This window comes from Centrocercus urophasianus, unplaced genomic scaffold (genome assembly GCF_019232065.1).
Source record: "Centrocercus urophasianus isolate 14NV4802_14NV808 unplaced genomic scaffold, USGS_Curo_1.0 seq_15, whole genome shotgun sequence".
In the NCBI taxonomy this organism is placed as follows: domain Eukaryota; kingdom Metazoa; phylum Chordata; class Aves; order Galliformes; family Phasianidae; genus Centrocercus; species Centrocercus urophasianus.
In genome coordinates, this window is record NW_024884697.1 from 27,874,122 (window position 1) to 27,901,974 (window position 27,853).

Below are 27,853 nucleotides of genomic sequence, written 5' to 3' on the forward strand. Positions count from 1 at the left end.
GGATTTTTTATTTCATCAATATGTGGCACACTAGACTGATGTAGCACCACTTGCCAAAAATGTTCTTGTGGAGTTCAGTTTACATTGTTTAAATAGTGAGGAATTATTTTAGTCAGTAGTAGAATACAAATTGCCTTTCTAACTGGTAAATGTAGGTATTTAAACATTGAGGAGCAATACTCAGTGAATGCAGATTCCTGTGAGTAGAGGAGAGGAAGGGAAGAATATGGTAATTATACTTGCAGGAGAGTTGTAGATGTGTAGATCACAGTCTGTAGGAACAGGAAAAAAAAGTTTGTGAAAACAATATAAAGCTTTGGAATGTCTATGGGATTTTGAGCTGACTTCTATCACATTTGTAATATATTGGCAAAATTACTCAAACAGTAGTGAGAGTGGTGAATTTGAAGCAGACATCTTCAGAAACTAGAATAGACACCAGTCAGGAGACATGGTTATATTTAGGTCTGTGGCTTTGGAGATTTATTTTCAATTCCATGGTTAAACACCTTTCTCCCATTTTTTTTTAAATCAGCTTGAAGAGACCAGATGCTTTTACACTGGACTGTTTATTAATAAACTGCTTGTTCCTCCCAGAATAGTACTTTTGAACTGTTCTATGGATGACTGAATTAAAATGGTCCATTTGTGAAGCATAAATGGCTTAAATAAAACTTTGAGAATACTGTTTGAATATTATTTGTCTTAGGTAAAATCATGTGTTACATATTTAAAAGGAACATAAAATGGGGCCTGTTGTTCGTGTCAGCAGTGAGTTTTAGTCTGAAGTTCAATGTTTTTTTTTTCCAACACATTATGTATCCTTTTAAATTTTGTAATGCTGCTTACAATCACGCTGTCTGAATCATTTTGGCCTGAGGTCTTCCTTGCAGGAAGAATATCCCATGCCATCCAGCTCTTCAAAAACCGGGCCAAATGCAAGATTCTAGCAACCAAAACTAGGGAAAGAGGGAAGCTTAGAACAAAGGGACAGAAAGGGCGCATGGCAAGGCATATAGTGAAGCTGTGTGAGCATGTAGGGAGTAGGATGGTATTCTTTGGCCAGGCCAGTCCACTCAGGGATCTGTAGCGTGGTGTGCCAAGGAAACGCAAGAATGCAAGTAGCGTATTCAGTTTTGTAGTTACATTAGATAATTGTACAGTTAGGATTTGTGGGTTCTGAATAGTTACACATTCACAATGATGGGCCTCTTACCAAGATCTTCAAATTCAGTTTCTCCCTTCTTAATTTTGAATAATTTACTGCCACCCTCAGATAATTCAATCTGTTCAACCACAAACTTACAATCTACTTGTACAATCAATGAACATTAAGATGTTATAATTTCAAAATAAACAAGAGAGTTAGGCAAATCAGATTATGATAACAAAAAGAGGATAGAAAGTTTATCCATATCCTGGGCTTGCTTACAAAACTCCATCACAGCAGATCTCCAGAAGAGATCCTTCCCTGCTGGTAGCCAGCTCTTCAATAGGTCTAGGAGAGGTGCAGCCTGGCTCAACCCCTTCCAGCAGCACAGGTGAATTGCCTTCAGCTGTGCTCCTCTGGCTGACTCATGGCTCGCCTCAAGTGATCAATCAGAGGCCGTGACTCAGCAGTTCCCACACACTACTCAACTCAGGTAGTCTTTAAGGACTCCATTGTGATTAAGGAGGTTTGTAGAAGGCAGAGTTAAAATACTTAGTGTATTTTTTTTTTAAAAGGTGGTGGCTTGTCATGAGGCTGAAGGACAGGTATCAAAGGAGCAAAACTTCTGTGTTACTTGGTGATGTCAGAGAGATACTGCTTTATGGAGTGTGGCAGATTGAAGATGTTAATTTTATCTTCATTTTTTAGATTTGTCACACGTGTTGCATTTATAGGAGCTTTTTTTCATGGCTTTTGCTTTCATTGTTCTTTTCATAATTTAATGTTTCATGATTAAAGGTAATTTGTAGTTCATCTTCTGCTTGTATAGCTGCTTGTTTTGTTTTTATGCGTTTTCCATTTAGCAATGTTTTAAAATCAAGGAATCAAGTGAGGTTTAAAACGTTTATTTTGTCAAAGTAATTTCTCCAGCTATTTTCAGTAATGTTTTAGAAAGAGCTATCAGTAGCTGTGAAGATTTTTGCATTAGTAGGTCTTCATCATTGTACTTGTAACTCACTTGTCTCTGAGAGACAGTTGTTTGATCTTTGCTTTGTGTTAACTCTCCACACTACATACTTGGTATGAAAATGTGGCAAACAATAGAAGACCAGCTTCTCAAACCTTTCCTAAATATTTCCTATTGTGAAAAGTATGCACTTGGCATAGAATTTTCCTTCTGTTTTTATAGGTAGTTGCATTTGAAAATACACAGCACTTAAGTAGTCTCATTTTATAACATTGGGTAAAAATAGCGTGGCTGTTAGGATTGAGATTTTGCATTAAGCTTGGTCTCATTAATTTAAAACCATGTTGGTTTTCCAAAAAATTATCCTGAAATAATTCGTATCCAGATTTCTATAAGTGCTTGGTAGACTTGTTTTTAATTCATTCCTTTCTTAAGTGAGCTGATACAAGCTTAATTGAAGCCCAGATAAGTCTGCTTTATTTTCCTTTTGTGAAAAGTCAAGTAATTTCCAGTAAATGTGAATAGTTTAGTAAATGTAGGCTTACTGAGAACCAGTGTGTTTTTCATAATTACTTTTTGCAGATAGCTTAGATGTAATTCATGGACCACAGATTGAGAGCTAGCAGTGTGCACTGCAACTGGTTCTGCTGCTGCAGGCTCCAGGAGCCAGTCTTTGGCAAGGCTGTGCATGGACTGTGATTAGCCAGTGAATTTGAATTGTTATTTGGCTGATTTGAATGCTTACAAGAAAATCCCTGATAATACAAAGAGAATCTAACCTGTGGTTCGTGGAATGTAAGACTTTCCCCCTGCAATACTTTCCAACATACTGCGACCTGCTGAACTAGTTCCTATACTGTCTGGTTTTTTGGAGTGTTGGGTTGATAGCTAATAGAAATAAAGAAATTTTTAATTTCACCTGTTAATGTTAAGTTTATAACAGGAACATTAGAGAGTAAAACCACATCATCTCACCAAGTCATATTGACATGCTCTTCAGTTAAATACTGAGCAGTGGAGTTTTCCTAAATATGCCATGTATAATAACTATCTCTCTTTATAGAGAGAAAGGAATGTTACCAAGATTTATCAGATAGTGGAGGCTGTAGATTTCATGAGCTGAGCAAATTTCATTACAGTTTTCGTGCAAAATATTAAAAGCCGATAAATATATTTGCAAGATATGTGCTTACTGTAATTTTGCAAGTCTTAATATTTTTAAAATTATAGGTAAAGAGAGGACTTCAGTTCAGTCGTCGAAAACATCAAGAGATGCATCACCATCGGGCTCCACAGCACTACCCACATCAAAGGTGAATTTTGCTTTTCAAGCACTTCTCACCGTGGCTTCAGATTGCACATTGTTGGATATATGTATGTTTTGCATCACCTGGAAGGAGACACTGTATGCAGCTGTTAAGGACAGAGTAACTTATATTGCTCTACAACCCAGCAGAAGCTGGTTTTCCCTTACTGAGCAGGAAGGTGCTGTTAATGTTGTGTATCTGATGATACAAATAGTCCTTTATTCTGTAGTCACTGTCCTGTTTGAGGTAGGGCATTTTGCACAGACTTTAAATTGTTATTATCTGAAGTCCAGAGTGTGCTAGAAAAGGAATGGCAAGGATATTAGTTCAAGAAATGTTTAGATGTTGTGCTAAGATGCATGGTTTAGTGGGGAGATATTGGTAATGATAGGTGGATGGTTGAACTGGATGATCTTGTAGGTCTTTTCCAACCTTGGTGATTCCATGATAAAGTTAAGTAAGCAGTTTTTAGGGACAATAGATGAATAGACACACCTGTACTTGAACTGAACTCCATCCTTGAGTGATGCTTAATCTGTGACTGGATCTGGAAAAAGCGAGCTGAAGTGTCTGACAAATGGGGAAGGTCATGTGAAGAGCAGCTTTGGCTTTGGAGAGGGCTGCTGGAGAACGTGAAAAGAATGATAGTGTTTCACTGGGAGCAGTGCCACATTGCAAAGCAGCTTAGTAAATTCCTTTTTACCTTCTAAATAATGTGGTTTAATTTCCCATACAAAAAAAACTTGTAGTCTGAGCACCAACTACAGTCTTGCTAATTAATTAAAGAGACAAACTAATAAACACTAATGAACAATCAGCATTCAGTGTTGTGCTGGCTGTCTTGTGGCAATAAAAGCATTTTCACACCACAGACTGCTTGCTTGAAAATTATACTTGAGGTTAAAATCAACACTTGTACTGGAATATTTTCCCTTTTTTAAAAATTTTTCTTTTTTTTGAGAATTACTTTAATGAAGAATAAAGAAACACTGCAATATATTCTGAGTAAGGTTCTCTTAAAAAGTAGCATTTCCCTAAGCAGTAGTAGCCTAGTTCTGGAAGTCTTTGTAATAAAAACAGTGGAATGCTTGGGGGGAAACAAACAAACAACAAACAAAAAAGGAAAAAAAACAACAAAGAAAGAAAGGTATTCTTGTGAGAAAGTGAGACTGAAGGAAATAATTAAGTGGGTAAAAAAAAAAAACTCAAGCTTTGGTTGTGTTATGTTATGTCATTCTAAGTACTTATTCCATGTACAGCTCTTTTAGAATTGCTGTGCTAGGCACTAGTTAATTACCATTATCCTTAAGGGGGGGAGGTAAGTACTGTATTTTCGGTGATGTAAATAAGGAAAGTAAGATAAAAGCTACTAGGCAGAAGTTGCACTGATTTGGATTATAAAAGCAACTTTGTAATTAGTTCGCTTATTTTGCTTGCAGACTTAACGTGCTGCAGCTTAATATCAAGTCCTTAATAGGACAAAGAGAACAATGAGATATTGCAAAATCTTTTGCTACAGTATATAGATGCAGTGTGAACTTGAACTATAGTTATTTAACCATATTGCTTTCCTCTCCTATCAGTCCTGATGTGTTCTGCATTGATTTTATTTTTGCCAGGGCTTGGCTTATACCTACTTGATATTAACTACACAAAGTAAAAATTTCCATTTGATTGAAGGAATTTTTCCAGAGAACACAAACGTTTATTGGGTGTACATCAGCTGCAGAAACAGAATTGCTTCAGTGACGTTATATTGCTTGTCTCTTTCAAGCACCAGATATATCAATAATTTACTGTTTTCTATCAGTGGAGCCTCTTAGGGGTGATGGCTGCATTCCACTAACCAGTTAAGTTATAGCTCTTCATTGACTTGGAAATAACAACCAAAAAAGTTGTGGCAAAACATGATAAACATCACTAGGGTCTGGGTCTTGCAATCTATTCAGGCTTGTGAAATCACAGTCATATGCTTTGTTTTATAGATCAAAGGAGATAATTTTCAGTGCTCTAAGTAATAATTTAACTATGAAATACTTGTATTGCTTCCACAGCAATATCTCTTTTCAGCTCAGTAACTACATGCAAATCTGAAAAGGTATTTTTTTAATCTCGTTTATGATTTCTTTTTTTTGCATATTCATGCATGTGAATTAATACAGGTTGGTGTTATCAGATCTTAACCACCTGTTTAATTGACTACTGCATGACATCTTTTGTGTTTTTGTTTAATATCTGTCTGGACTACAAGCCTTGGAGGTTGTGTGCAATATAATTAAAGCAAAGAGCAGATGTGTGAGACAAGGAAGATTTCCCAGTAAAGATAGCAGAAAACTGACAGGTTTTTGCTGTTCTTACGTTATGCCCAAGAAAAAAAATGTGAAGACACCTTTGCTTAGAGTACAAAAAAAGTTTTCCACTAAGCAGTTAACTTCTTGCTTCTCTTCATGTTTTTCTCTAAAAACGTGACCCTGTTCTTTTAATTTTCTCTTACATTGTAGTGTAGCTTATCTGTGGAAAACCTATTACTTAATACATAAAATGCATTCAGAATTTTTAATATGTATTTTATTGCCATGCAGTCTGAATAATTTAGTCAGAATAAATTGAACAGGTGGTTTTTTTTTTTTTTTTTTTCCCTCTACTCCATTACTAGAGTAATTAGTTGATGCTTATGGCTCGTGGAATATTGTAAGTCATATGAGACTTTATTTGTCTTCATTTCATGCAAAGATAACAATTGGTGACAGAGATATTGGTCCTTTCCTTTTGGTTGTATTGGCCAGAGCTATTTTTGGGGACTAGGAGAAATTTGTGATACAAGATTTTCTGGCAGCTAGGAAAGCTAGGTTGTGGGTAAAAGTTGTGTGTGCCTTGGGGAATAAGAGCAGAGGAGAAAAAAGTTGGCTGCTGATAGTTAGTAGTGGGGGAAGTGTATGAGTAATTGTGTAGTTTGGAAAGGTAGCTGGGCTAATTATTCTTTGAATTATATTGCCCATTTCTCTTAGGAACCCTCTTAGTACCTTATCTGTACTTTGGACTTCTTTTAATCTCTGCAACCTCTGGACTTCGCTAATTTCTATTGTTTTAAATTACAGACTAATAAGGAGGGATTCCTGCTCAGATAAACATTGTATCCCACTTATTTTCTGGATTTAGTTAAATGTTGTGTCTTTATGACACACAGTCCTTTAAGGAACTGCTGAGTATGTGCTTCCTCTGACCATTTATGTAATTTGGAAAAAATGATAAAGTGTGTATGGGAGGATTGTTTTGTTGTTGATTTTCCTTCCCAGTGGAACAACTGGGAACTTGTGGCAACGTTTTTCGGGCAGTTGTATCTTTCTTTGATATCCATCTGTGGCAGCTCTTAATGCTAGAGTTGTATAAATTCTTGGATAGATGCATAGATTCTACAGAGGCAGTGGCACAAAATTCTCTCATAGAGGTAACAAGATCTTTAAAATTAGTTATTTCTAAACTGCTTTTAATACATGGACATTTGCCATTATCTTGTCTGCTCTAATACATATATATACAAATAATGTTCAAAGAAATCATATTGTGAATACTATTTATAAGACCATTTCCCTGTGAATGATTCTGTTACTAGTGATCAACATTTCAGCCAAGTATGAAATTATTAATTTTAATTCAGCTAACTTACAACAGTTGAAATGCATGAACTTTCTGTTCCTAATTAGCCTAGGTTTTGTTCCATATACAGAGTTGAATAGTTCAGTTTTAATTTGTTACAACCTTTCATGGCTAAAAACTATATTGTGTTACTAAATCAATCCATACTTGTCTGATTTTTCTGTAGTGTCCTTTTGATCCATCTGTCTTTGAACTCAACTGGTGTCAAATAATTTTTTGGTTATTTGTCCTCTGAATTTGAAAAAAATGACAGAACAACAATGTTGATTCTGAAAGTATGGTGCATTTTAACATTTTCCTGAAATTCACTGGTTTTTATTTATCTGTTTTTCTTTTAACAAGTCAACAAACAACATCTTCAGCTTCCTTATTTGCCATTTCAAAATGCTTTGGGGAGCTGAATAACTATTTATTTTAATTTAGAAGATGACTTTACACGTGGAAGTATATTTCATGTTGGAGCCTTCACTGTAATGTTTGTTTTTTGTTGTTTTTTTTTTTTTTCAGGCTATGGAGAAGGGCAACAGACTATCAGAAAAGGAACTCGCAGAAGCTGCAAGCAAATGGGCAGCTGAGAGGTTAGAAAAGGATGAAAACAATTTATCGGAAAGAACAGAGTATGAGGTAAGACAGAAGTATTAACTGATTTATTTTGAAGTGTTACAACAGTAACCTCCTGGTTTTTGGCACTCCTGAAAGATGCATCTTATAAATCACCTCTGGATTTGTCTGCCTGTGCTATCAAATGTTTGTTGAAAGTGAGAGAGAGGGACTAAAGCCATGTGTTTGTGGGTTTTTTTTGTTGTTAAAAACAAACAAATAAACAAAACATATAAATAGTGGGTTTTGTTAGTATGCCTTGAATTTATGTTGAACTACAGTTGACAAAATAAGGCTCCATCTCTGCTCGAGTTTCTCCAAGGAACTTTCTTGCACTGGTGTAAGTTGCTTTGCCTACTGAGGTCCCTAAAATTAGCTAGAGACTCTACTGAATTAAAATGTAAGTGTTTATGTAAAACCTCAGATCAGAAGAGAAACTCTGTTTAACTGAATTTAGATCCATGCCATGGCACTCTGCCACGTCTTTTATTCCCTTTTAGGAGCAGTCCTTCTTCATCTTAAATATCAGGCTTTTATCCTTGCTATTGTTGTTGATTGTCTGACTGATTTAATTGTTTTCCCAGATCTTTTGTTTCATTAATACTCAACATTAATTAACTGTCAATTTATAGCTATCTGCTCTTCTCCTCCTTGTCTTTTGCCTCTCGCTATATTGAAGTGTGATCATAGCTCTTTTCAGTGGTCATTTTTTACTGCTCTACTGGCACAGCAGGCAAGTGCTTGTTAATAACCTCTTGAGAAAGCTAAGTTGTTTATTTTGTTACTGCAGTTAATTTGGCAAGTGGTCATGTGGCAAGATTGGCAAGGAGCTTACAAACCTCTTGCTCTTGAGTAAGTCAGATGTGGATCCTGTGTCATTGCAGATACGGGATCTACTTGATTGACTGTAGAAAGTTAGTAGGGATTGCTGATGTCAATTCTGAGACCACCTGAGCACTCAGCCCAGCGCCTATTGGGAAAGGAATGAGGCTTCTGAGAGAGCCCTTGTCACCTGAGACAACTTAATCACTTCTGAGGCTTTCCTGTCTTTCTGCCCCGAACAAATTGACATACATTGTTATGTCTTTTGTCTTTTAGTCAGATACTATGTGACGGCCAGGATTTTCATAGTCAACTAACTAAGGCTAATGAGATTGATAGACAGTAATTTCTGACTAACAGAAGGCAGCAAGGCTCTATTAAGCATGATGTGTTTTAACTAGCGTCTACCTCCTTTGATTTGACACAAATAAAAGTCGTGTAATGTCTTTCATAAAGTAGCCTGGTTTAATCCTGCAATCATTTCAGCATTCCTTCTCATCAACTTTATAGTTAATGCGCAGGCTTTTTGTAAATGGTAAGATGGAAAATAAATGTCTTGGGAAGCACTGAATTTCCTTTTTGTACTTCACCCTTGGGGAAACTAAGAGCTAGATTTGGGCTGGATCCACATTGATCTGAGCTCTCAAATCATGTCCATTGGTCTAATGGCTGACTGTATTAACAACTTCTTGGTACTGGATGGGAGGATTGGATAAAAGAGCTGTTCATTTCCTTCCAGGAAAAAGAGACTAAAAACAGAAAAAAATCAAAATTAAAATAATAATACTAAAAAAGCATATATGGTGGAGTGAAGAAAAAGGATCCTAGCATGGATGCCATATGGAGATACATGCATGGACAGTTCTATTTGTAGAGAGATTCAGGAGAGCAACACTGAAGAGAAATGTAACTCCTTTTCTTGATGAGGGGAAGGCAATGTAGTGGAGGGAAGAACAGAATGGACCATGTGGTTAAATTGATTCTGCCTTAGAGGACATTGCAGTGGGAGAAAGGTTCATAATGAAACAGTGGCTGTTGTGACAGAGTCTGAGATGATTTACTGACTGAAAAAGTGTTCTGTGGGCTCGCTAATGAAGGCGGTGAGATATTTCATTATGAATCCTAGAAGAAAAGATAGTTCTGGCCTTGACTGATAGGCTGTCGTGTCTGAGTTGCTATTTTTGATATTTTGATAGTTTGATATTTTTTTTCCAGTTTGTTTATCTTACGTAATGGTCGGACTTTGTGTTATGCTGAAGTTCTTAGCATCCTCTACTCTTTCTCAGGCATTTCTTGATCTACTGCAATAAAGAGATTCCACGTGTGGTGTTAATGGTTTATATTGATTCTGAGTTTTAAGCAGATATTTATAGGACTGCTTCAACTTTTTTTTTTATTCCTAATGCTTTTCTCTTACACATTAATGAAGTCTTAAGTTTCTCCAGTTCTTTATTTTTGAGCAGTTAAAAACATTTTTATGCATCTACTTCAAATTCTCAAGTCTTATTACAAAAAAACAAAAAAGCAACTCCCAAACTATTATATATTGTACAAATCTGTTGTGTAATAATGCAATTAAATATACTGTAGTAATTTTTTTCTTTCTCCATCTTCTATTTAGACTGCTTGATGTCCTTGAAGTAGGAGTCTATATTCTTTGGGGCGGGAATACTGTCTTAATTCCCATATTAGAAGGAAGCCTGTACAATTTTGGTACTTCTGTAAGATTTCTGATATTTTCAGGAATCCTCTAAGTGCATGTTTTCTCTCGCTGTACAGTAGGTGTCTCTTTTCCTTTAATATTTAACCCATAGCACTGAATGCTGCAAGAGTTCTTTCTGATTTTGTCATTGACTGTTTACCTTTGATTTTTTTATCTTTATCTTTCCCCAGAAATCTAATCCCACTTTCATTGTGGATTCCTCGCTGGTTGATGTTAAAAATAACAACTGTAGAAGTTTCTTCTCAGAAGAAGGGCTGATAAGGGTTATCTGTCATTGTTGTCCTTACAATTAAGACTGAGTCACTTTTTTTTTTTATGTCATGTTTTCTGCATATACAAAATCAGTATTTCTGTAACTGTTAGATTGTAGCAATAATGCTTCATTAATGGTCTTGATAAGCAAAGTCATTTTTAATCGAATATATTTGGGTTTTATTTTTGCTGTCACATTTTGACATTTTTATTTTTATTTTAAAACTTGAAAATTCCTTTTCTTTTAAGGCTGGTTCTTCAGCTCCATTATATGTCGAACAAACAGAGGAAACAGAAGCAAATGTAACTGACAGTACAGAATTATATGAAGATAACCAGCATCTTTGCCGCTCAAAAGCAATTGCAACTAAAACCAAGGAGATAGAGCAGGTGAGTCCTGTTGGCTTTTTGGCACTGATACAATGCTTGTGTAATGGCTTGATCTGCTATAAATATCTTTATTTTCTCTTCTCTTCTCCTCCTTGGAGCATAATATTAATGTAATCTAATTTGTTGAGGCAATACAGTGATGGCATCTGTCTACAGAGATGCATTCAGATATATTACTGAAGAAGTATGGCATTTATCTGCACGTGGGAATTAGCTGTAGTCTTCTTCATCTTAAATGTAACAACTGTTATTATGCATGGCAAGCTGAACGCAAGCCATGAGTGTGCCCTCACAGCCCAGAAAGCCAGCCATATCCTGGGCTGCATCAAAAGAAGCATTGTCAGCAGGGTGAGGGAGGTGATTCTGTTCCTCTGCACTGGTGAGACCTCACCTGGAGTACTGTGTCCAGATATGGAGTCCTCAGTGCAAGAGAGGTATGGGCCCGTTTGTGCATGTCCAGAGGAGGGCCACAAAATGATTCAAGTAGTGGAGCACCTCTCCTATGAGGACAGGCTGAGAGAGCTGGGGCTGTTCAGCTTGGAGAAGAGAAGGCTCTGGGGAGACCTGATGGAGACCTTTCAGTGTCTAAAGAGGCAGACTGTTTAGCTAGGGTCTGTGGTGACAAAGGGAAATGTTTTCATCCAAAAATAGGGGAAATTGAGATTGGTTATAGGAAAAAAGTTTCTTATGATATGGACGAGCTGGAACAGATTGCCCAGGGGTCTGGTGGGTACCCTGTCCCTGGAGACATTCAAGATCAGGCTGGACCAGACCCTGAGCACCCTGATCTAGCTGTAGGTGTCCCTGTTCACTGCAGGGGAGTTGGAGTAGATGACCTTTAATGGTCCCTTCCAAATCAAGTACTTTTACAACAAAATGATTGCTGCTTGGAGTAACTGTTCCAAAATCCAATATAAACAGGTAATTCTAAATGCAGTTAAAAATATATCTTTACATGAGAACAAGTAAGTTCTTTACCATGAGAGTGGTGAGGTGCTGGAACAGGCTGCCCAGAGAGGTTTTGCAGGCCCCATCCATTCCTGGAGGTGTTCAAGGCCAGATTGGATGGGGCCCTGGGCAGCCTGGTCTAGTGTTAAACGTGGAGGTTGTTGGCCCTGCATGTGGCAGGGGGGTTGGAGCTTCATGATCCTTGAGATCCCTTTAGCCCTGGCCATTCTGTGCTTCTGTGAATTTATCGAAAATGATTTCTGTAAATTTTCTTAATTAGAATATGTACAGTTTGGGGACTGAACACTGGAAGCAGGCTGTTGTTGTTTTAATCAGCTTTGAATACCAGTTCCTGCGTAATTGTTTTCAAGGATTAAGAGCCTTTACATTTTTCTTAGACTGCAGTGTTGATATCAAGATGAGAGAAGGGAATGCTTTTCAGAAATTCTTTCTCTTTTATGTAGAGTGCTTGGGGATAGATTGAATACAAAACAAGATTTGTGTTGCTTCTCTTGTAATGCCCAGTCTGTGAGCAAGCTCAGTAGAAATTTATTTATTTACTAGTCTTTGCTATCATATCACTTTACAGTGGGGAAAATATCTCTGGTAATCTGCTCAGTTTCATTTGTCGTAAACGTCTGAAGTATTTTTTTCCGTAGTTATGTTGCTGTTAATGTAGAGTTTGGAGATTTTCTAACTTTTCAGAACAACTCTGCCCAAATCTGGAAGAAGCATTTAAAATTTTTAATTCAGGCAGGAGAGATGACTTTCTTCAAACTTGCATTTACAATCTTTTCATGCGTTCCTGTGATACCTAGGAAATACAAATCACTAATTCATGATTATTTCATAATACTCTTCAAGAAGTCTTGTAGTCTGGGGGTAATCTTATAAAGCTTTTTCTAGGTTTCTTCTGTCTGAGTTGTAGTAGCTTTTGCTCTTTTGCATGAGAGTCCATTTCCTATCCTGTAAACTTGTTCCTTTTTCTTGATAAATGAAAAGCAAATTTCTACTCTGTGTATTTTTTCTTTCATTTACTTTTCTTCTCTTTTTTTTATATTATTTTGTATGAACATGGCTTCATGTTTTGTGAGTCTGGCTAGGATGGAGCATGCTATAACTACTAGGATCATCATGCAATTTGTCTTTGTGTCAATGACCAGTTTGTGTGTTCACACCTTATACATAAACTTATGACTATGGGAAAATGAAAAATGTGGGGAAAAAAGTAGAGTAGGAGCAGATTTTTCAGAAAACAACAATTGGGAAAGTTTAGCTGCTGGTACTGAAACCACGATTGGTTTATTTCCCATGAAGATGTGTGTGCCCCTAGGTTCTATAGATAGGCTTATAGTCAAGGCTGATGAAAATTTGGGCATAAAAACAAATCTTGTTTTCAATGTGATCTAATGTTATTATGTTTGATAGTGTTGATACTTATCTCTAGAGGAATCTAGATTACGTTTTATAAAACAATGCTTTTAGAAGCTTCATTCAGAAAAGCCTGAGGAATAACTTAGATATTTTGATTTCACAGAACCGGTTTCTCCCGTTGTCAATTTGAATATTGAAGGTGTCAGCTTCCACAGAATTAAAATCAGATTTTATGATGCTGGAAGCATCTTTGGTGCATTTTATTAAACTGAACAAAATTCTTGTTTGTTATAAAATGGAGTACTGTGAATTAGGTTGGAGGTAGAAAAAAAGAATACAGGAAACTTGTTACGATGTTTTCATGGTTTGATGTGCTGTGAGTCTTCCACCCTTACTTGGTACAGTGCTGCACTGGCTTTGAATTATCAGAATCTCAAAGTAAACTTAGGTGCGTTCTGAGTGACTTGAGCTCTCCAATACTAACAAGGAAGGTGAGAGGCAGCAAAGAGTTGAATGGAAACTGAATTTTCAGTCCTATGGTGAACTGCTTACTAAAAGTTATTTGGATGAACTTCTCAATACAGTTTATGCTGTGCTTGTGGTACTGATTAATCAATTGAGAAGAAAAGGTGTGGTTGAAGATGCATGGGCACCTTGAGCACATTGCTGAACTGGGGCCAGAGATCCTGGAACTCTCTTATCTCTTCTTTGAAATGACCAGTTTAGTGACAGAATCACAGGGGACCTCACCTGGACCGATACCCTTTTGGAAGCAGGGCCTTGGAGTGGGCCATTGAGAGCTCAGTAAAGTCCTGAATATTTCCAGTGAGGGAGACTGCTGTTTCTTCTGACAGCCTTTTCCACTGTTTCAGTGTTGTCTCTCTCTCAGCTCATCTGCCATTGCAGTCCTGTATACTGTTCTGCACAAAGTGCTTCTTTTCCCCACCAAAGGCTTCTGCTCCCAGCTCATCTTGGCAGTTCCCCATCCTTGAGCTGCAGAGTCCCATCTCCTTGCTCTGGTTCCCTGTTTTTGGGTGGTCTCACTTGCTTATCAGGACCTGCTCCCCTTGGAGTGGGCTCAACTGCCCTCAGGAGAGGGTTGAGGTCCCCCAGCTAGCTGCCCTGGGACCTGCTGCCTCTGCTGCCTCTGCCACTTGGCAGCTGGCAACTGGACCTTTCCTGGCACTTCTGCACAGCAAGCACTGGGAAAACTGATCTCTTCCATCCTGGTCTGTATTCTGTTCCCTCTTTGTGATTCTTTGTACAACATGAGAATTCTGCAGTGTTGGTGTGTCTCATGTTTTAATATGTCCACAGTCTTGATAAATGATGTGGTTTTTGATATTCTGTTTTTAAGCAATCAGAAAGAGGGCTTTCGAAAACAAAAGTAGTGAGCTAATTAGCTCTGTTTGCTTGAGAGGTAAGCACTTCCTTACGCTCTTGAACATGTCATTCTTTCTTCCACAGTGATAATTTTGAAATTTGGTGTATGTTGTCAGCATGGTTGAGACTGGTCTGGTTACTCAAAAATAGCATAGCAGAGAATTTGGCATTGGCAAGTCAAGATCAATGAGTGTTCACAAGTTGCTGATGTAACAATTTTGCACACTTCTTATACTTTTGCATCTGATATGCAATATACATTAATGTATTTTTTAATTTGTTTAGTTTCTGTTTTTATATAGTTAAGTATCAGCTTATGCTTTTAATATGCAATGTGCTGAAGTGTGTTTTTTCGGAAGTGATGACAAATATGTCCCTGGTGTTAAATTCACAATTGGAGCAATTTGCTGGCAGTGTTACACAAAAGGCTATCTCTTTGTTGTTCCTTATGAGCATGAGGAGCAGGGATTCTTGAAATGTCTTATCTTGTCTAGACATCAAGTCTGCAGCAACAAATTAACTAGCCTATTACTATATGTCCAGTTTCTTAAATGTTGCAAATGCAAGTTAAAGTGACATGGGTTACCTCTGAAAAATCTTTTTTTCTTTTTTGTGAAGACAAATTTTTATCAAATGAGCCAAGTACCTTCCCTGTTTTTGGCAAACAGTCAAACCTCTCTGTTTCTGAATGAGATTTGACATTCAGATTTCAATACTTCTGTTACCACAGAACTCTGGCATCTAAGAAGGAAGCAGGGGACTTAATGCTTTCGTGACTCACAATGGAATTGCTGCTTACTACTAGGCCTGGCTGACTTGGTGCTTTCAAGCAGTATTTTAAAATGCTCAGTAGAATGATATTCTTTTATGTTCAAATGTAGATTAACTGCTTGCTTACTTGTCTTCTAAGTTAGCATTACTTATTAGCAGCCCTCAGTAATATTAGCATTATTGGACAGCCTCCTGCCAGAAGATGTTGAAAAGCACAGATTTCCTAAAGCGTGCATTTGCAACATCATAGATAGGGTGCATGTAAAGTAGGAAGAAACAGCGTATGGTTGGATCCAAAGGCTATCCAGATTGTGTTTTCAGATCTGCTGTCTAGTTCTTTTTAATTTTTGGGCAAATTACTTAAATCTCTGGCCCAAAAATTGCAAGTCAGTAAGTAAAAGAGGTTCTAGCAGCTGTAGTGTATGTTGTTTCAGAAAAATGTATAGACATTTCTGTCATGATAAAATGTTTGCTGTTTCTGCAATGTGTGAAAGTATTCTTCATGCCTTCCTCTCCACCCTCCAGCCCATCCTGTTCCCATTGCCAGTCTGAGAACAAAGACAATGGATTAGGGTTGCAGTATCTGATTGGACATCTACAGTGTGCTCTCTTCCTCTGTTCTCTAGTAAATGCTCCAGTAAATGTGTGCATGGAATCGCTGTTTTCAGGTTAGTCCTTCTAGGAGCAGGATGCTTAAAGTTAGCCTGTGTTCGTATAGCACCTGAACAAGAGCTTGTTACTTTTCTTACTTCGCAAGAAATGGAGCTGTAAAAACAAAGCAAAAAAAAAATGACAAAAAAAATCACATCGAGCAGGAGAATGAATAAGGCAGAACTAGGTTTTGAAGCTCTGTAAACCATCAGAAACTGGAGGAGGCTGACTCCTCAATGGTGACAGATGTGTGAGAGGCAGAGAGTTGAAGGAATGTGTGGGTGACATTACCAAGGTGTGAAGGTGAAACAGTGTAAATTTGAAGTAGCTTCCAAATCCTGGCCAGGAATAAGGTAATGAGAAACCATGTGTATACCATGGTGTGTATACCATATTGATCAGTTCTAGATATGTTAGGTTCAATATTGTATTTTAGCAGTTGCAGTGAAATAAATGAATAAATTGGGGGCATGGGGCTCCGAGAAGGAATGAAGGAACAGGAGCTCGAAGCTGACCTGGGTTGTACTTTTCCTTTTGTCTTCAGCTGAGACAAGAAAGTGGGCTGCAGTTTCTAGAGATTAGCATGTTGATCTGCTTCTGCTGCTGCTAGTTTCAGGGAAAATGATCTAGTTTAGAAAAAATCCCCTAATTAAAATGTGAGTTAAGAGGTGGGTTAGTTAAGTGAAGCTAAGAGGAACTGGAGTAGCTGGAGAACACATTAAAGGATTAGCTCAGATTATAGATGAGGTCAGACGTGCTTTGCTTCTGATGGGAGTAGACCAGACAAGAGTAATAATCTAGATGAGAGTAAATTATGAGGAAGCTGTTGAGATTTTGGTTCCCTCCTAGTTTTTCTATTGAACACTTCATCAATTTAATTTCTTTGGTACCATACCATGTGTCATGCCTCGTCTAAGCTTACATTAGTTTATTTAAATGTAAGATGTAGTTAAGTGTGCTAATTTATTTTTCCTAATCAGAGAAACTTTTGTCTCTGTTTTGGGTAGCTTGCTGTAGGGATCCCAGAGAAGTTGAAGAGGTTTATTTTTTTTTTTTATGGTAGCATTTGCCAACGGTCTTGTTTCATCCTTCAGTGACTTACCATTTCCTCATGTGAGTACTCTTCTCCTTAAATAGAGGACAAGTAATTTTTTTTTTCACATTCTCACTCACTTTTTCTTCCGTGTTAATTTTCACTTGCTAATTTTCTCATAGCTTTTTTAATGTTTATCCTTGAATTTTACATTTGTGAAATCAAGTCAATTAATTTTTTTCTATTTTCATCCTTACAGTTCACACATATCATTGTTTGTTTTTCTTGTAACAGGATTTTTCAATTTTTAAATTTGAGCCGTTTGTTAGAAATCTGTATTTTCATGTTTATGAGGACTGCAAGAAAAAAGGTTTTAGTCAGCATTTTGGTATTATCATTGATTTAAGGCATTGTAATATTGCAAAAAAAGTAACATTGGTTTAAAGCAGAGTACCTGGAATATCAGAAGGGTTTGGAAACTTTCCTTGTGCTACAGATACTGTACTTTAGAAGTTACAGTCCCTCACTTTACAATGATTTAGCCATGTTCTCTTCCATTTCCATGGGCATTAATGTGTTATTGGGGTATGGACTGCAGTGTTCTTAACTACAGACTGCTGCATTTGCAAAATCAGAGCTACTCACTCATTTCACTTCAGCACCTGCAGGTAAACTTTAATAAGGAAATGTATTACCACATTTCAGCTCTTTGCCAGCAGCTTTTTCTTCATTGCAAAGCTGATAAAAAGCGAATGTTACTTAAAGTATAGCACTCATACGGCAATACTTTTCAGAGAACTTAGCACCAGAAATGTTGCACACATGTAGCAGTGGGGTATTTTTGTTCTTAACTACTCAAATACAGTAGATGGAATTCACCTTTTGCTTTTTGTCATCTGTCCATGGAAGAATTTGAGTTTGGCAGTTTGTCTTATCTTTTTAATGTAACAATTTTTGTTCTTTGCTAAGCACATTATTTTGAAGTTGCTAATGCTGGGAACTCTACTTGTTGGCAAATCCAGTCGTTGATGTAAATTTTGACACAGTGATGCTTCATTTATGTGATCAAACAATAGCGCACATTCCAAGATCTCAAAAGGAATGTTTGCTTACAATCTCAAGAGCATTATTGCTTGTAGATGTTGCTGGTAGATCTCTGGTACACTTAAATGAGTGAGTGGTAGTAGTACTTAGATGAAATTGCTGAATGTAGTAAAAAAATAAAAATAAAAATAGCAAAAATATATGACTTGTACCTGATTCACTCAGTGCCCAGCTGTTGAAATTTGTAAAACAAGAGGCAACTTTTGTTCAGACATAATGAAAATCTAAAAACTTGTCCATTAAATAGCATTTTTTCAGTCAGCTGCTACCAGTGATTGTTAACTGTAACACTGAATAAACTGGAAAGAAGAAGGCTTAGTATAAAGAGGGAAGTTTAAACAGAATTGGAAAATTTGAAAGAGAGGAAGCCATCTAAAAATATATAACCCTTTATATATATAATATAATATATTATTATATATTATATAATATATATTATTATATATAATATATAATAAATATAATATTAAAATATTATATATAATATATATAATAAATTATATATAGATGTATAGATATTATTATATATAATAACCCATATATATATATATATATAATTAAGAGCTAATTAGGAGAAATTCCCTAATGAGGAAAATGTCAGATGTCAGTGTGCTTGGAAAGATGAGCAGAACTGACACTGAAAAACCTCCTGGGAAAGCAAAAGAATTAAAAACAGAAATGGTGAATAGGCAAAGCCTTAATAAATGCAGTGGTTCCTTTGGGGTTGAAGGGTGTCATTTTTGTGTGTACGAGTTGCTTTTTTCTCTCTTTTTTCTCCCCCTCCTTTCCTATTTTTAAGGGAACTTGAATTTCATGTAGAAGAAAAAGAGAAAGCTCCATGTCTTCCAAATTTGTCTCCAGCATATTCTTGCTTTTACAAAAGAACATTAAAGGATTTGAGAGATGGTTTTTTATACATATAATAATGGTATTGTTATTCCTGATGAAGTCTGTATTTTGTTCTGAAAGACTTGGAGATAAAATGGGATGTATGTTGGGCATGTAGTCATGACATGTAGTGTCATGAATGAAAGGAGATAGTTCCATAAAATCCGATGTGTAACTCACTGAAAATACAAAAAAGCCTGCCTGGATGCCTACCTGTGCGACCTGCTGTAGGGAACCTGCTTTGGCAGGGGGGTTGGACTCGATGATCTCTGGACGTCCCTTCCAACCCCTACAATTCTGTGGTTCTGTGATTGGTAAGTAGCAAATGAAACGCAGTCAAAAGGAAGTTGGTGGCAGAAAGGATTTGATGTTTGGCATAGAAACTGGTTGCCATCTCTCCTGTACAGGTGAGAGCTTTCAGGCTTCATGAGCTTGGAACAGAAGAGTGTGACGCAGACAACCATGCATATGGAAAATCTGCTTAAGTGTGAATGAATCTACAGCTTTGGTTTTTGTGTCTCTTTTGCAGACTGCTGAGCTGATCTTAATTTAGCAGAAGGTTATTTTGTGGATGCCAGCTTTGCTGGTGCGTGTAGTTTAATCCTCTAAATCTAATCCATTTGTAATCTGATTTGTATACAACACTGACATTCCCCTATAAACATAGGATCATCTATGTCAAAAACCACCTTCGTGATAGATTTTGTCTCTTGGTTTCTATAGACCTTGTATTTCTTTTGTTATTCTGAATTACAGTCCGTATCATGTCTTCTTTCTTCTGGCACTTACTCCACCGAGCAGATTAAAGTTGTTGCATTTTAAAGGGTAGGCTGCACATTTTTAGTAGGTTGTTCTTCCTTCTGAGCATTGGTAATTTGAAAGCTATTAATTGCATGGCATTTTGGAAGCAAACAAAGTAAGCTACAATTTACAGATAACTATTCTTGTTTTTTTTTTTTTTGTTCAAATTATTTTGAGTGCACATCGTATTTATTTATGTGTGTGCGTGTATATAATGCTTGGCATAGAAAGTATTTATGTGCTCTGTTCTTTAAGGCAACCTTATAGTTCTTTTTTTTTTTTTTATCTGTTTATTTATTTCATAAGGTTATTAAGTTATTTCCAAAGGGTTTTGGAAACAAGAGCTTTCCTAAATGATGCAGAAAAAATCTTTTGTTGCACAAGTAGTTTATGCATGTGGTTCTTCTGCAAGTCAAGATTATATAAACTAGATTTTTATCTTGGGATGTAAATGACTAATGCATGTCATCATTTATAACCAACCCATGAGTACCATTTCTCTGTTTCGTTTGACTCTTATTTGCCCTACTGCTGTGACTGTGCTCAGTAATTGTCTGGTCATAGACACATTTGGGCACATCATGTTTAATGGCAAACTGCAAAGATGTGGCAGATAAATGGGGCAGGATTCCCCATGGGGCAAAGGCTCTGCAGTTGTAGCATGCCCATTTTACCTTGGCACTTTGACTTTTAAAGGCTCACAGAGTCAACCTGACTCATAAAAATTACAGAAATTGAACACTGACAAAATCAAGTGGGTCAGGTTGTTCATGATTCTTTAGCTTCTCATACTTCTTGAGAAGGACTATTCATACATTAATTTTCTGAACTGCTGAACTTTGTGCATTTCTCTGAATGACACTAATAACCCTTAATAGATGGGCTAATTGACCTGCTAGCAGTCTTTCCCCCTTTCCTGTCCCCTAAATAGCTTAAGTACTTGTTTCATTACAACATTTTCATTGCTGTGTGTACTTACTTGACTGTAATTACACCTCAGAAGCAGTTCACCACCTTAGTGTAGAAGATAATTCGTATATTAACTTTTTGAGTCACATGCTCCTTGAATAGAAAATTTCCATGTAAGCATGTTAAACATAGAATTGGAATAGATAGGCTGTGCTGACACAAATTTTTCAGTGATCATCTACAACTAGGAATTTACCCGTTTTATTACTTTTAAAATTATTATTGGTTAGCTTCATGGGAAAGCTAGCTTATGCAATCACATAGTATCTGTGCTTTGTATCTTTTGCATCTATTCTCAGATTTCAATTAAATTTCAATTTAGGCATAAGCCAAGATTAATTGTTACAAGTGTTATGCAAGTAGACAGTAGAAAAGACTGTCTAAGTTCCACTGGAGAAAGACCAATCAGTATGATCACATTTCATGAGGCATAAAAACATCCTCTTAAGCATGTGCTGTAGTTGCTGTATTTTTTTCTTTGTTAGCTTCTTTCTTAAAAAAATAAAAATTACTGTTGCAAACCACAGCTGCATGTTACAAAGTATTTGCTAGCAACTGTATTGCAGTTTTGACAGTTTAAGAAATTGGATCAAGAAAACAAGAGTGCTTTGTTTTTTTTTAAACTAGTTGTCTTATTCATTATGATTCCTGCAATGTGCCTGCTGTTACAGGTGAGTTCCCATGCTGCCTAGCTGTTGTTTGACTACCTGCTACCATCTCTGAACATCTAGTGTTTTGAAAGCACTGCCTGAGATACTCAAATTTACTAAGAGGTTGAGCACAAGTCTCCAGGAAGCCACTCTTACTTGGCTTTGTCAATTCCATAGTAACTGTTTTTTTTCTATTTTTTGTGTGGTGGTTTTTTTGTTTTTTTTGTTTGTTTGTTTGTTTGTTTTGTCACAGGGAAGATAAAACTTCTGAAAAATAAAAAATAATTGATTTCTGTCTAAAGCTACCAGAAATATCTTCTTTCTCTAGGACACATCACCATTTTTAATTTTTTTTTATTTTTTATCTTGAATAACCTTGTTTCTGTGTATTTCTATGAATGTGAGCAAGATTCATAGAAATGAGTCCCAGTTGACTTATTTGCGAGGGCTAGTGCATTACTAAACACTCTCATAGCAGCATCTTCCAGGTGGCTTGCTGGGAGTAGATCTCAGAGGAAAGAGCAGACACAATAATCAGTGATTTTGGTAAGAAGATAAATCAGTTTTGGGTACAGAGTGCTCCTTTTGAGTGCAGACTCTTAACATCTTGCAGTTCATTACAGTATTTGCACCTTTAGGAAAAAGAAGATCAAAATATTTCTGAATGTTTTACTTACTGCCTGTCAGCTAGTGTGATGATGAACTGGAAGTATGCAATCACAGCGAAATGTCCTTCTGCATAGAGGCACAACACTCTGTGAGGTAAAGCTGAACACATCTTCATTGAAGCTGAATGCATCCTATTCTGTTATCTACCACTGAATATGATGGTTGAAACAAAGACTTTGTTAGAGTTTAAAATACTGGCTCTTTGTTTTTGGGAGGACTTGAGAGCTGGATGCAATCTCCTTGGAACCTGAGACTAGAGTACTTTGACTGATGGGACCTGCTGACCCTCAGCTTTCCCAGCAAAGGGATGGAGGCCAGCTTTTGGCAATGAGTGGTGCACCACCCCAAACAAAATGTAGCTTTTTCATAGAGTTGAAAAGAGAGAAACCAGTGTAGGATGATGTGTGAATGTAAACGTAGGAATCTTCATGTCAAAATTATGTATTTATTGAGAGAGGTGGATTGTGCCAAAGGGGTAATGGAAGGAGAAGTGGATGCAAGAGAGAATACAGAAGAGTGTGAGGAAAAGGATGCTGAGGAAGAGATGAAATGGAACTATGTGTAACTGGGCAGTGATGTGACCTCTGAATTGGAGGGTGGAGGCAAACTGAAAGAGATGAAAGGATTTGTGGTGACAAGAGAGGGCTGGCAATTGAGTGTGGAAAGCAATGAACAAGGGTGGGACTGGACTTGCATTTGAAAAAAAGGTTTGTGCCAAGATCAGGAACCCCAGCCAAGAGGGTGGGGAAAAGAAAATTATGAGGAACAAGAGGAACTTGGGTGGAGATGGTAATTAATTCTCCAGGAGCAGCTTTGAAGCCCATGGGCAAATGCAGTGGAGTTTCTCCTTGGCTGGAGGGTGGAGATACTACATCACACAAGAAAACTCGTTGCTATTTCTAGTGCCAGAAACAAATGGGAAACAGTCAGGTGCTACCTGCTGGGTGTCTTCCCCTCTATACACCCTTGGGGCATCTGCTGGAAGGAATAATGGAGTCACGAGGCAAAAAATGCACTGTTCCAGCACTGAACACCTGAAATTGCATCTGAAGAATTAGAAAAACATGTTATGCTATAGTTTGTTCTACTCTATAGTTTGGCTTACTATATGTCTTTTCAATTAACAAGCAACGTAATATGAATGTTTTAATGTAAAATTGTTTTGAATGAAGTTACTGGTCTCTTTGTCCAACTGGATATCTAGTTATAGCTTAATACTCTCCTGATCCATTTTTAAATAATTTTCTTAGCTTTTCCTCAAGTTTATAATTAGGCATAACTACAATTCGCTGTACAATTTCCTTTCTTCTTAGTTCACTGCTGGAAGATGTTTTCTTGCAAGAATGTTTTCTCTCAAATCAGAAGCAAAGATAAACTCAAAGATTCTGTTTCCTGTTTCACTGAAGTCAGTTAATGTGTTTTCCTTTGAGTTTCTAGTAACAGGATACCTAAATGTTTAACTCCAAGCTGTGGGAGGCTCTCTGACGCACCCTTGATTTGGTTTAGGCTGTTGGTGTTTTGAGCCCATTTATGAGTTATATATGCTTCTAATAACACAGTGAAATGTTTCAGAATACATAAAACAAAACTATTGGTCTTACTATCCTTGCAGTCTGCTCTTGGATTGAGAATTGCATCTGCATTCCAAATGTGACACGATCTGTACGCTAGTGAATGTATAGTAAAATGGTTGTGGTATTGAGTCATTAACATACTTAATCCAAATGTGATTAATCAAAAATTGCAAATTTATATGTGATTAGGTAAAAAAGACTTTTAAAATTACTTATTTAAAAAAAAAAAAAAAAAAAAAAAGCATATTATGCGTTCTTGGTGTGAATTTTCCGCATAATTTGTCAGCCAGTACTCAGGGAATAGGGTAGTGGTCAACAAAATCTTCAATTTGAAGCAATTATATTGTCTTCTATGACCCAGATAGGTCACCAAAGGGACTCTGTTTGAGGAGTGTTTCTGTTTTAGTCAGGGTGGGATTTTTGCTACCAAGAAAAGCATGTTTCGTCATAGTGAGTGGGCTCTCAAGCATTTTGGTCCATCTGGGTGTTAGTCATGTCATGGTAAGCAGCTCAGAGGAAGGGTGCTGAATAGAAGTGTTTCATCTACTGTGAATATTATTCTTTCTTTGTATATTTATATTGATTTAAGTACACTTTCATTGATGGGGGAAACGTAATTTTTGCACGTGGGTACTTTTGACAGTACCAGTGAAAATGTAAGGTAACTCCTGTGCTATATATTGAGGACTTCCAAAGATACATGCTTCCAATATATTGAGGACTGCGTAGTTTGCAGCATTATCCTCTTTCCATACTCTCTCTGTAGACCATTTAATTCACTTTTGTGAATCATGGCATTCATCATAAAAATGTTTGTTTCTGCTTTAGGGAAATGCAGGGTTTGATCGCTTGTAACTCCTTTGTTAAAGCAATATTGGATATTTTTGAAAGTCTGTTGTCTCTGTAGTAATATGGCTCATGTTTTATATCTGACTTGAGTTTATCTCCCATCTGCTGTTTGACCAAATTTGCTGTACTATAAGACCAAGTATTCTTGAAAAATAGGATAATATATTGCTGAAGAGCTAACAGTAACATATAGGTCTGTTAGAGATGATGATACGTTGTTTTCCAGCTGAGATATTAGAGGAGGCAGGGTCAAAACTTGATAATTGTGTCTTAGTATCTTGTCAGGTAAATTTTATGACTATACTGGTATATTTGCAGTTCAATTCTGTGTAGGTTGCTCAGTGTAGGTATACCTTTAAGTAGCTTTTTACTGTACTTAGAACTGCTATGTTATACCTTTAAAATGAAAGCTCTGAAAGAACGAATGCATGTGTAGGTAGGTATACATGGTGCAGCGTTTGTTTCTGCTTTTGAAATAAATTTTCTGTTTAGTTATGAAATGTACTTTTTATGTTTTCGTATTTGATAGAAATCCATGATACATAAACTCCGGAATAGTTGTTTTTATGTCACAATTAATATAAAGATAATCACGTAATTTGCTTGATGCAAAATATTTTTCAAGATGTTTCTGAATTTAAGGCATTATGTGAAAGCTGGAGTGAAGTCATGCCAGAAGAGGGAGTGGAGAAGACTTGTGTAGCAAAAGTGGTTGCAGAAGCAAGGGCAGTAAGAGTTGCTGCTTTATGAAATACATATTGACCATCTGCAAGGTCTTTAGAGTAGTAATGACATGGCCTTGTCTGTAGTAATGTTTGCTAAGCAGCAAAGTGCTGAGGACAAAAAGAAGAGGTGAACAGATGAGAAAGGGTAATGCTAAACTGAGGTAAGATGGAGTGAAACAGTGGTTCATATTAAAACTAAGCAACAGTCCCAGTTACTGGTTTCGGTGCATTGCAAGCCGGTGAATGGGAAGTGATGGTTGTACTTTTTCTATTAAGAACATAAGCTACTGGCTTACCCTACAGAAAGGAACTTTTTTTTTCTTTTTGAAGAAACAGTTGCTGTTGTCATCCTATACAGTTCATGGTACTCTTTAAGTAAATAAATAAAATAACCCTTTGTTTAGCAATAAATCAATTCTTTGTGGATACTAATTCTTGAAATAACAAAATGTCTGGACTTGAAAATAGAAAGTTTGCAATGTTTATACCCTCATGTGATTTTAAAAAACAAAAAGCCTGCTGGAATTTCTAAATGAAATGAGAGAACGTCATTCATTTTGATTTCATTTCTTACTGAATTTGACTTGGTCTGTTTGAGTTGATTAAATTTTTTCCTTGTTTAATTCTGTTTCCAGGCACTGTGGTTCAGCCAGATCTTGACTGACATGAATTGTTTTTGTTTAAGGAAAAAAGAAAAAAGAAAAAAGAAAAAAAAAAAAAAAAAGTTCTGGAAAGCTGCACAAAGTGAGGAATGCCTTATTTTTCAGGATATGTTTGTACGAATAACCCCTGTCTAGTCTGTATCTTTGAGAGCACGTGGTAATCTTTTATGAAGTAAGGTTAAAAGGTAAATGGTGTGGTACTGTTTCTTTTGGCTATTGCATTCAAGAGTTTGACCTTTAGAAGCCTATTTTTATCTCAGGCAGTAAACTATTTAGCTCTGCTTATCAAAAGAGACTTCACTGCTCTCTTTCCATGCTGTTCTTATCCAAAACACACTGTATCAATTTAGCATCAGTAGACTTTATCTGCAACTCCTATTATTCTGCTTCAAGATGCAGCATAAAATGTTTATTTATATTGCAGCAGTAAGTTTTAGTCATTGAATGCTTTCATGTATAGTGGTTTCCAGTGTCGTTGACTAGATCTTTTGTATTACCTCTTTATTCTTGTAGTGAATAATGTAAAATTCCTGAACCCAAAACACCGCTTTTAATGACCAGAAATCTGTAGAAAAATATAGTGATTATAAAACGTGAAATACAGAAGGGGATTTAAATCTGTCAGAGGAAGAATAAGTGCAAAGTCAGTCTGTTAAAAATTTTAAGCAGTTTTTCAGCAGACTGATGAATTATTTAACTGGCAGAAATTGATCACTAAAACATTGTATCATTACAACTGCCAAGCATTCTCATTACTTTCCTGAAAGTATGCAGAAATCAGCTTTGCAAGGAAGAAAAATATAAAACAGAATATAGATATGAACAGTGTTGTGGTACTGTTATTGTACTATTACAATACTTTTTTTGTTTTTTCTTTTCTAAGAGATTTTAAATATTTCCCCAGATTAATATGGCAAAGTAAGTCTATTTGCAGTTATTAGCAGATTTCCTAATTATTTGAGGATATCTTCAAATCATCAAAGTGCTGGTGGTAATGTGAAATATTACCAGCTGTTTAGTTGAAGGCTCAGTCCCATCCCTTCAGCTGTCTGTGTGACGTGCCCAAGTTCTGCACGTTGGGGTGCTGCCCAGAGGCAGAGCTTGCTGCATCTCTCAAGCAAGCACAGTTCATAACGCTGCTAAAGCTACTCAGCAATTGTCTTTTGCCCACATGAAGTCAACTGGGCTTCTAGGCAGCAAATGATTTATTTTAGACTTAATTTTTTTTATTGTTTTAATCATTAAATTATATGATGCTTTACCATATTACTCACAAGCTTGTTTTATGATAAGAATAAATAAGGTATTTCATGAGATAAATCCAAGAGCACAGAGTCTAGAACTCTAAGTCCTTGTGTAAGGGCTTTGTTGCATTGTGCTGTTTTCATAATTTACAGATGTCAGGGATCACAGGAAGCTGCTTGAAGCTATGCGGTAAATACAGAGCTAAAGCTCTCAATACTCTCCCACCTCCTCCCCCAAAGGGAAGTATTTGATCCCAGTTTTCTTCTATAGATCATAATGTTTTTCGTAACAACTGACTGAAACCAGACTCAAAACTTTTCAGTGGGTGCCAGAATCTGAAGACAAGCGAACACTTCAAAAAGTTATGAGTGTGTTCGCATACCTCGCCAAGTCCGTTCCAGATCTGTCCTCCGTCAGCTCACCCCGTTAGACGACTTCTGGAAAATGTTTGGTGTCACTGCACTGAACGCTGCAGACATTCCTTTAATGAGTTTGATAGGTAGCAGTTCTTGTGCTGAAATGCTGCAGTGCTGCTCAGCTATCTCATTAACGAAGGCATGAAATGAGGACATTGGAAGCCAATGTTCTTCGTTTCAGAAGATCTTCCAAAATATTTTTTATACAATATGCTTGTTTCTCACGTGGAAAAGTAGTTTACAAAATAAAAATAAGCGATTCCCAAGGTATTT

The 27,853-nt window shown here is 36.7% G+C and overlaps 1 protein-coding gene across 4 annotated transcripts in view; it reads left to right on the forward strand.

The window, feature by feature from the left end:
* The window catches only part of PPHLN1 (periphilin 1), a 71,294-nt gene that overhangs the window by 30,840 nt on the left and 12,601 nt on the right, over nt 1–27,853 (forward strand). For all 4 annotated transcript variants that reach the window (XM_042815683.1, XM_042815684.1, XM_042815685.1 and 1 more), the window contains 3 exons: nt 3,348–3,430; nt 7,589–7,705; nt 10,728–10,868. In XM_042815683.1, the coding sequence (XP_042671617.1) occupies nt 3,348–3,430; nt 7,589–7,705; nt 10,728–10,868 (341 nt within the window). The remainder of the gene's footprint in view (nt 1–3,347; nt 3,431–7,588; nt 7,706–10,727; nt 10,869–27,853) is intronic.